Here is an 11,431-nt window from a genome sequence, read left to right as displayed (position 1 = left end):
CTCAGTTAAAGAATAGAGTTAAAAATGTTTATAATCTTCAGAAAATGGCTGGAAAAATAATCGTATTAATTTCGTTTTCTGCATTATGGTACCAAGGCGGATTATTTATAGAATCAATTTAGTCCTGCTACGATGATCGGTTTATTAGGCACCGTATAATGTCTAATAATCTGCTTACAGGCTGAAGTTGGAATACCTTTGGTCCATTTAGTCCAAATTGAAATTAACTTTACCTCGTTGGAAATTGATGCGTTGCACCAACCCTACAAAAAACATTTGTTTTACCTAATAGATTGGAAAAGGTTACTTCCAATGAGAATACTTCCGCCCTAAAGTCTTCGACCACCATTTTTTCTATTCAATACTTTCGTCTCGACTTTGCGGTTACTGTGAAAGAAAGAAAAGACGTGTTGTCCATAGGTGGCGCCCAGGGGAGCAGTATAAGTACAAGTTACATTCCCTCAAGTCCTGACCCTCATCAGTCACACATCCCAGTAATGGTTTTATAGCTAAACTCCGTCTCCCCTCGTTCACGTCATTCTTAATGAGCAGACAGGGATTTCAGGGCGAAACCTTGGCAAAAAGTTAGTAAGATGTGTTTATTATAGCCATCGACGTTCTTCGGTGAAGATTTGACCCATATTCCCCCAATATAAGAAGTTCAGAAAAAAATATTTTCTTATGGTTATATCATTTGTTTGATTATATTTACTAAGTTATAAAAAAAACCACTTAACCTAAATAAATTTATTCTTTACACTAATGCTCTATTTTTTCTCCCCAAAGAGCGAGTCTAATTTGATGGATTTTCGTGAACCGAGAGATCCGAGGAAGGTGACCGAGAAAAAAAGGAATAAGTAATCAAGAGAAGATTTTCCAGGACTTATTATTTGCATGGAATCTGCATAACGTATAATGAATTAGGGAGACAAAAGAGCGTTGATCAAATGAAGAAGCATTGCTAACGAAAAAGGTAAGGGAGTCATCGCAAAAAAAAAAAAAAAATCCCGGAAGAAAAAGCCATGTTCATCGGTAAGTAAAATCGAATAATACACGATACAAATCCGTGAAATTTAATCTATTAATATTAATTTTTAATTTAACAGGTTGTTGACACAAAAAAATCAAACCAATTTATACTAATTTCCTGCTTTCCTGTGTTTTTTCTATTTAAAACAGTTTGTTTTCCTCGTAGAACATAGGTTTTTCTTATTAATAATGTAATAAATCAATAATAAATTATCCTTTTTTACTACGGAAATGTTGAAATTTATTTATTAATTGTTTAAAAATAAAATTCACATAAATCGTTACATATGTGTGGTGATTAGTGACCATTTCTGAATAATTATTCAGAAATGGTGAGATGCAGTCTGGTGAGATGCAGTCTGGTGAGATGTAGGTTTCAGAAAAACATTTTCTTTATCATGCCAACGTTTCGATCTTTATTGAGATCATCTTCAAGGCCTGGGATTTACAAAAATTGTTTACATTACAATTAATTAAGGTTTTCAGTTGAGATAAAAAAGTCAATGGCACGAGCGGGTTTCGAACCCACGATCTTCGGCTTGATACGCCGCTGATCTACTACTTGAGCTATCGTGACCTCCATCCCCTCGGCCTCCAAATTCCCATCTCAACCACACTTTTTGCATTTTCCCTCCTTTTTGCCATTTTTCAAATGTCGTGTAATCTATTTGATTCTCGGCGACAAATGAAATGGCCACGTAGAGCTTTAATGAAGGTATACTTCATTTTAAACTTATTAAATTCACTAGTTTCGTGGACCGCTTGACCAATCTTACAATTAATTAAGGTTTCAGTTGAGAAAAAAAAGTCAATGTCACGAGAGGGATTCGAACCCACGATCTTCGGCTTGATACACCGCTGCTGAACCACTTGAGCTATCGTGACCTGGATCCACTCGGACACCAACTTCCCATCTCAACCACACTTGCCTCATCTTTTCTAAAACTCTGATTTGGTATAATTTTCGACAGCCAATTTTACATAAGCCAAAAGAGTAAATTAAGCTTAAAGTAGTAACAGATTGCCATATAGTCATTTTCACTTCACCCTAAATAGACCTGTTGTGTCAGAACAACCCTAACCATTCCACCCCGCAAACACCTGAGTTCATCCCTTGCCCCCTGCGTATTTTTCTTCTTTTCTGGTATTTCACGCGTATTTTGGTTTAAACTTTAGCCAGCCTGCTAGCCTCTCGTTTGTACCTCAGGTTGCAACTACAGAATATACACAAAACATACAATAAACACAGACATACACACACACACACACACACATATATATATATATATATATATATATATATATATATATATGTTGAAAACAGAAAACAACGGATTTCACTATTTTACATGTGTTGTATGTTACCGCAAAGTACAATACACAATGTTGTATGTACTACACATTTATAGGTGAGTACATGTGTCAAAATGTCAAACAAGTATTAAAAACTCATTAGGTACTTACTTAGGTACTTAATTAAGTATCGTGGTTTGCTTTTCAGTGTCTGTCTTGATCACCGTTCTTTAAGAATCAAGTAGACTATGAAAAACCTGTGTTTCCACGTTGGAGTTGCCTTCAAAAAAACACATGAAAAACAAAACTGTGTCCCCTGCTTGAAGTGCTTGCCTTTTCGAAACTGGTGGTCCTTTATCAATTTCCTCGTTATCGTCCTCACCTTCATCAGGCGTAGTACTACTGTCGGCGCAAGCATTCACGATATCAGAGTCAGTGAAATCCCCAGTGGTCGGTCGCACTTCGTCGTCAACCCGTACAAAATCATCAAAATCTGGGACGGACATGGTGTGTAAAGCAGTCATCCGATCTTCCTCAAGACTTGTGACCCAAACTTCATGTTCTTCGGCGATGTCATATGTGACGTTGTTCTTTCAGCGGTCACGAATAAGGGTAAGACACTTCCAAAACTCGGGTCTAGAAAAGGAATCGGAAGTGGACCAATAAGTTAAAAGGAAAGGATACGGGGAAGGGTAAAATAAAACAAATAAAAGAACACTTCTTGAAACCAAATTAACTGAAAACATAAAATATATTTACAAGGCAAACCCAAAATTGTAACATAGGATGAATAAAATCTTTTAATTATTCCACTCTTTAACTTCTACCTGTAGCCATACAACCACACGACATAATCGGTCAACTAACCGTCGTGAGAACTAAATTATCATTAAGATTGGCACTAGCTCAAGCAATAGGTTTAGTATCTGGAACACACCTGATCTGTTTTTTCCAGTTCAAATTGAATATCTTCCCTCCTCCGACCTTTCCCCACTCCAGCATTCCAATATGTGCCCCATTCACTTTTCGGAATATCTCTGAAAGCGTCATCCCCAAATTGTGAGGGTGACACATGTCACAAAACCACACTTTCTGAAGCAATTGGCGATTTCACTTAAGGAATTCAGGATTTGTCACTTATTCAGAATTTGAGCCCCAAAAGAGTGACGCGCCCACAACACTTCTGGTACTTATTTAGGATCTATATATATATATATATATATAGAGAGAGAGAGAGAGAGAGAAGGCTACATTCACTCCCCCTATAGAGTACTCGATATTCCTTGGGGCTTGTAAATAGTAGTAAACCATATCCACGTATCTTTAATTTAGAAATTGCAGATTATAAAAATATTCATTTAAAAAAAGGATGGCTTCAGGATGGTTGTCCACGTGTCATCTTATCAGCAGTTGCCTTAGCTTTAATGAGTATGTTAAGCGGTTTACATGCAAATTCCAGGTCAAAAGTAAATAAAACTGGTGAACACATTGGTTACATAATCTTTGTACGAAATAATTTATTTTATATATATATATATATATAAAGTGGAAGGTTTATGAGCCGACAAACAGCTGAGGTCATCGCCGGCCCTCCGCATGTATTCCTTCTCTTTCCTGTCTTTCTCGCGTATTTTGTATTGAACTGCAGCCATTTGAGCATCTCGATCTGGTTACTGACTCTCTGCTTTTACTTGTATATTACGTCGTTATTTTAAAAAGCTAGCCTCTTGTTAGTACCTCAGGTTGTCAATTTAAGAATAGATACACAACATACAATACATAACATATATATCGCCACAAACATAGAAGTCTGGTCACATTCACTCCCCCAGAGTACTCGATATTCCTCGGGGCGGGGTTGAACCCACTCCATTCGCGCTAATAACTTACTTTTACTCTCCAGACGTCACACACTCACCCCAGAGTACTCGATATTCCTCGGGGCGGGGTAAATAACCCCTTCCTTTCATGCTTAAATTACATTCATTCCAACAGAGTAAAATATAAACAACATACAATACTAACATAAAAGTCTGGTCACATTCACTCCCCCAGAGTACTCGATATTCCTCGGGGCGGGGTCGAACCCACTCCATTCGCGCTAATAACTTACTTTTGCTCCCCAGACATCACACACTCACCCCAGAGTACTCGATATTCCTCGGGGCGGGGTAAATAACCCCTTCCTTTCACGCTAATAAATTACGTTCATCCTAATGTAATAACATAAACACCACACAAACACGACACAAACACTTCAGACACAACACAAGCACAGAACAAACACACATAAACTATATACATTTGAAGATCCCTATAGCCCTGAGGTACCGGTACAGCGATTTGTGCCCGCTGCCGTGCCCCAAGACTACGCACAGGTCCGACGATATTCCAAAATATTGCCTATAAACGTCGAGCCTTCTACAATTGAAAAGGTGCTCGACTGTTACTCTATCTTTGCATAATGGGCACCTTTGCGGTCGCTTTCCTGCTAGAAGGTGCCCGTGTGTAATCCTTGTATGACCTATGCGTAGTCTTGTCAGTATGACCTTTTCCCTTTTTGACCCATTTTCCGTGAACCAGGGACCGACATCTTTCTTAACCTGCCACAGTTTATTTAATAATTCATAATTTTTGCTTATTATTACAATAATCATCTTTGAGCCTTTGGAAGCATTTTATAATGAGAAACTGCTTTTAAGTAATAAATTATAACTAAAACTCTTAACTATATAACCAACAAAATTGAAGCAACTAATATAATTGACTGTTTTTTTTATGTAAAACGTCATCCATTAAGTAAAAATTCTTCATTTAGAAGATGACATGACGCGTAACAAAGTTTCAGGAAAAATGAATAATTTGATGATCTTACAATTTTGTCATTTGCTTCCGTTCTTTACAGTTCGAGTAACAATATCCAATATTCCATTAGCTGAATGTTATTTTATGGACAAAGGATCCTCGTCAGTTTGTAACTAATTGTAAGTGTCGATTACGCATTTTGATTTTGACCATAACACGGTTTATATTGCCATCAACTCCTGCTCATTGTCTCAGATGTGTTTTTGTGCTTGTTAATTGACCGACTTAATTGGCATCGACATTTGTATTGTATTTCACATTCCATTGTCTCCTGTGATCATCAGGCGCCGCTCTGTATCTCCATTCTTCGTTTTTCTTGGTTGACATTGATTTCTGTTAACAGGGACGTCTTCTCTGCCCATTTAAGAGTCCGATGCCATCAATAAAATAGTACATTGGAAAATTTAAAAAACAGTGAAATAAAGTAAAAGTATTATTTTGCAATATATTTACATAAAATGTCAAAATTATAAAATATGTGTGGTGTTTAGTGACCGATAGTTAACGATTATTTGGAGATCGTGAGATGAGGTGTGGTGTGACGTAGGTTTAGAAAAACATTTTCTTTATCGTGCCAACGTTTCGATCTTTATTGAGATCATTTTCAGGGCCCGGGATTTATAAACATTGTTTAAATTATACAAATACATGTAGGATGTGAAAAAATGAAATTATACAATGATAGAAATTTTAAACTCAATCAAAGTGTTTGTGTCAGAACTCAGAAAACAAATACTTACTGTGCACGCGCTGGTCGGTCGCAATAAAAATAAAATTAAATTAAATAAAAATACAAAATAAAATAAAATACAAAATAAAATACTAACTTGGTAACTGTGGCTTGATTTTCTCGACAACCAGGGAGGAGAGCCGTTTAATAGCTAGAACAGGGGTGCTCAAACTTGAACTGCTGGCGATCTACCTCAATATTTTTAGACTACNAGGAAACCATGCTCAACATAAGCAAATAAATCGTAAGAGATTAAAACTTGAAAATAACCATACTAATGGCTGGAGTTGACAAGATCAATTTCTTTGCATTTTATTTAAACATCAAAAAGAACTCGTTGACGGGACTAGCTGAAGCTGGTTGTTCCATTCTCCCAACTGCACAATAAGTGCTTCATGCTCATTGGCTGTTGCTTAGTCGGCAATGTGGAAGTTGTGGTAACGTCTGATGGAGCCATGGTCATCACAACAAAATATCTGAAATCACAATCGATCATTACCAACTTCCTCTACTATTCATCTACTATTCCTCCAAATAAAGGAATAGTTGATTTTTGTTTAATAGTTAAGACTTAAAAACTAAACATTAAAAAGTAACAGATAAAACCAGCAACTATGCATTGAATCGCGCTATGTACATCAAAAAAAGACATAATTATTTGGAGATCGTGAGGTAAATGCTACCTCTAACTAAGTACTCCAGAAGCGATGAAGCCAAATTCCGGCCCGGAGGACCAAATTTTATGTGGACGCGCTGGTCGGTCGCAATAAAATAAAAATACAAATAAAATGAAATACTAACTTGTTAACTGTGGCTTGATTTTCTCGACAACCAGGGAGGAGAGCCGTTTAATAGCTAGAACCTGCAATAACTCTGGCCAAAGGTAAAACAGAATCCTAGTCTATTAATTACCTTCGGGGCTCCGTCCGAACCCTGTATGATGTGTCGCATTAAGGATGCGGGAGGAGACACTCACGTTATTTTGAACGCGATAATTAACAAAACGAAAAAAAAAGATTCTTGAAAATAAGAGAAAAACTGAAAGAAAACTAAAAGAAAATCACTCTTGGAGGCTAATTAATAATGGACTGTATGGAAGCGAGACGGAAGCAAACTGGACTAGAACAGGACTAGGCAGCAACAGGACAGGATTGTGGGGAGGGAACAGAGCTAGGATAAATTCTAGATTAGCGGCATTTCGGAAACAAATAAACAATTATAACTCGCGATTTTTGGCGCGAACACTTACAAATACAAATACTTACGAGCACAAATACATTGATTGAATATAAAATTTTCTAGCATTGTATAAATTCATTTTTTTTCACATCTTACATGTATTTGTATAATTTGAACAATGTTTATAAATCCCAGGCTCTGCAGATGATCTCAATAAAAATCGAAACGTTGGCACGATAAAGAAAATTTTTTTCTAAATCGTAGGTCACACCAGACCGCATCTCACGATCCTCAAATAATCATAATAAATTATAATTTGTTATTCACTGGTAGATAGAACATAAAGATGAAATCTACCCAAAAATTTATTAGTGTTTAGAAACGCCCAGGTTTTGTGGAATCAGCACATTACCATTAGTAAAAATGTATGTCTATAAACTAAATAATAGTTCAGATTTGTGTTCAGTTATGACACATTTGTTTTCCTTTGCTACTCTGCTAAATAAAACTTAGAGCTCTCTTGGAAAAATGAGCATGTATATAATGTGTGTGGAAATTTGATCTTTTTATTATAATTCCTATGTAAATTGTATTTTATCAAAACTTTGTTTTTTATAAATTAGAAGCCAGCTTAAAAAACAAAATTTTAACCATCTGTTTCAATTATTAAATTGAAGTAATATGTAAATTTTAAAAAGTTTACTATGCCTTTAGAAATCAATCCAGCACACAATATAAATTTAAAAGATTATGTCATCAAAATTAACCAGTATTGATTTAAACTCAAATACGAATTTCGTAGATATTGGATATTTAGATAGAACCAAATGGTGGAAGAGAAGTTCACGGAATTAACCACTTATAAGAAAAAATGATTTCAATCATAATAATGTGATGAAGGTAACGATTTTAATTTTAACTAATACAACGTGGTAATATCGGTTATCCGAATATTAATTACGTGTCAATTTTGGTATATGAGTCGTATATAACAGTGAACGTTTTTAAAGGATTTTAGTTGTTGAAAACCAATTGTCCGCATGCTCCTGTTCAAAAAAATCTGTGGACTCATTTGTTGTTTGAAATGTTTTGAAACAATGGATATTTTCTCAGACTTAAAGATTGTGAATTGATCGCGTCTTACACGGCCAAGAAGTGAAATGTAGAGTACTTTTGAAATAAGCCCTGAAACTTGTTGGCGTCGTATAAGCAACCAAGAATATACGCAGGCACCGTGGGTTTTTCTGTACGGCGGAGGAAAATGTACACTGGTGTGGAAAATGAACTTTTAAAATTCTGATTTATTTTATTTGTAATTTAGTAATTTCCAAAATATGTGTGCCGCAACATAAACCATTATCGGCGAGATAAGATGGAGTGTCTTTATGGCCCGAATAGAACTGCTTGCTGACATCAATTCGCCAAAATAGTCATCAAACAGGAAGAAATGCGCTGGAGACTTTTGGGAGAACATTTGCGCACTCGATAACACTGCGTACACATACCCTTGACAGTACAAAGCACTACCTTCTTCTCCCGTTACGTACAAATCTTCAGTGGCGTTGGTGACACACACAGTTCCGTTTGGAATAAGCTCATCCGCGTGAGTCGGCCAAACTGATTGACAGTCCTTCCACGGTTTAACTGTGCTCACTTGCAAAGAATTCGAGCGAAATATTTTAAATGAATAATCGGCTGATTGCTCTATCAAATTCCAACCCGCGCTTATGCACTCTTTTTTTCTACTTATTATATCATTCCACGATTTTCTGAATACCTGCGGGTCTCTCGATATGACAGGAATTGGTTGGATTCTTCTTGACAGTCTAAACGGTTGTTCTAAGTAGCCTACACCAATGTCATCGAGTAAAATATTTGTTCCATTTATGTATCCGTATTTCGGGGAAATTTTGTACTCTTTTATAACTTCACATTGGCCCGAACTCCTTTTATTAGACCCGGCACACGCCTTCGCCCTGTTCAAGTCGATGTAACTTATCTTAATATTGTTCTTCCACATCACCAAGCAGTGAGCAGCCGTCGCGAATTTACTTTCTGTTATAATCATCAGTGTGCACGAATGTACGTTGTTATTTATAAACCAACCCATAAACGACAATTCACCGTCTTTAGCGGTCCTGGCTGTTTCAACACGTTGCATACATAGCGTGACACCGATTCCCAGAAGTGCGGCCCAAATAAACATAACATTACAGTGATTTTAAATTTAGAGAGTGAAATTTGTCAAAACGGTGTAAATCGTGGAGCTCAAATGATTGTATTCTAGTCATATGACAAATTTGTGAGAGAAAATCGTCTTACTAGCATGAGTGTCTCAGCTTTACTGGCTGAAAATCTTGCAGCAGACTTTCTTATTCTTCGACGATGTGCAAACTAGTTTCCGACGACAGTAAGTTACTGGAGCGTTTATGGCCAACGAAGCCTTTTCTATCAAGTTTTTTCTTCTTCTTGAGAACCGTCATCAATTTAATAATAAATTCTTGGTTCCAAAAACATAAGTAAGGTATGTCGATTCAAACACCAATTTTTGTGAACAAATTTTTATTATAAATTTGTTACTATTTAGTTTACTTATGGATTATATGTTAACCAAGTATACATTTAATGACATATACATAAAGTAGAATCGGTGGGACGAAAACGAGTACCTTAGTGGGTTTAACTGAAGTGCCATGTGAGATGTTTAATTCTTTAATGAAGTCCGCCAAAAGAACAAGACGCCCTGGACGTCTTTCGTTCATTAATCCTACATCCGACATGACGGCGTACCATTTCCCGTTGCAATATAGAGCACTTCCTTCTTCACTTACTCTTGTCAACTCAGTTCTATCACAGGAAATACAAATACCACCGAACGAAACCATGTTTTCTCTGTCACGGTCAGCGGCTCTACATTTGGTGTCATTCCACGGTTGAACGTTACTCAAGTGAATATAGTCCTCCACATAAAAGCTGTGTTCATATTCAGAGGTCACCGTTACCACACTCCAGCCCATGGTGATACATGTTGTTCCTGTGTTTACTATATCATCCCATGATTTTTTGAACACCACCGGGTCAGGTGATACGATAGTAACGGGCATGATAGTTTTTGAGAGTTCAAAAGGTTCTTCTAAATGTCCAACACCAATGTCAGCTAAATAAATATGCGATCGCGATCCACGTGCGTAGTTTTTTGAAACCTTGTACTCTAGAATATTTCTACAGTAACCACTTCTGAGTTTACGAGATCCGGCACACGCCTCCACACGGCTCAAATCGAGGAATACTTGTATGTTATCCCAATCCCACGACATTAAGCAGTGAGCTGCCGTCACAAATTTTCTTGTCGATATTATCACCAATGCGCACGTTTGTATATTACTTCGATTCATATAACCCATGAATGGGAATTCTTCTTTGTAAGCCGACCTGAAGGTTTCAACAGGTTGCGTACAAATTGTTGTTACTATACCAAGCACTACCGTCACTAGAAACATAATTTCAATATGTAAATGGTTTGAAGAATATTTCTTTAAATTACCTGAAAATGTCAACAAAAATTCAAGCCTATATCATTTTAATCATGTATAAAGACATGTGTCATAGTCAATATGGGAAAGACAAATCCACATCTGGCTAAGTAACCATCTTTCTTATAAAAAAAAAAAAGAATAATGACCGCAATATGAAAGCATCATCCTCGCCCCTGTTATTAATCTCAAATCGAATCCTTTATTTCCCTCAAAATATATTTTTCTAATAAAAGACAAACATATCCAACAAATGTAACAAGAAAGTACTTTTCTGTACGTACAAGCCTGTGTAAAGTTTAAAAATTAACTGTGTAAAATTTTCGTTCAATAGAAAAACACATGTTGCAAAATAAATTAATTACAACAGTGGCATTAAATCTGAAGTATTCTAATACTGAGCATCTAGAAGATCTGGGAATAAATATTTGGTGAACTTTTTTTCTTAAACTGCAGGTCATAATGAAAACTATTGGTTACTACTAAGAACGAACTGAGCTTTTTAAATACTAAGCAAATCCTTTTTTTGTGTATTTTTAAATACAAATACTGAACCATGCAAATACTAAATGTTAAATACGATTATAGAATGAACGAATATGAAATATGAATATACGAATATGAAATGCAGATATAGAAATATGAATCTCTCTTCGCCATTGAGACGAAAATGTGGTTTCGTTTGAACGCTTCAGGGAAAACTGTGTACTGTCTGAACAATGCAGTTGGAATCGGGACCGAAATGTACAGGATGGGGTAGTCTCAAGAGGGGGTATTTTGCCGGGGGTGTGGAAGGGTGGAG

At 36.3% G+C, this 11,431-nt stretch overlaps 1 protein-coding gene across 1 annotated transcript; it reads right to left on the bottom strand.

Moving 5' to 3' along the window:
• Positions 1-8,377: 8,377 nt before the first annotated feature.
• LOC106674252 lies at positions 8,378-11,223 on the bottom strand. Its single transcript, XM_014406870.1, has one exon. It carries the CDS (start codon positions 10,594-10,596, stop codon positions 9,703-9,705), a length of 894 nt encoding a protein of 297 aa, XP_014262356.1. The 5' UTR covers positions 10,597-11,223; the 3' UTR covers positions 8,378-9,702.
• Between the last annotated feature and the right edge of the window lie 208 nt (positions 11,224-11,431).

Source organism: Cimex lectularius, unplaced genomic scaffold (assembly GCF_000648675.2).
Source record: "Cimex lectularius strain Harlan isolate CLEC.00 unplaced genomic scaffold, Clec_2.1 scaffold128, whole genome shotgun sequence".
NCBI lineage: Eukaryota > Metazoa > Arthropoda > Insecta > Hemiptera > Cimicidae > Cimex > Cimex lectularius.
The sequence above is the reverse complement of the archived record's forward strand: the minus strand, read 5'-3'. Positions and strand labels throughout refer to the sequence as shown.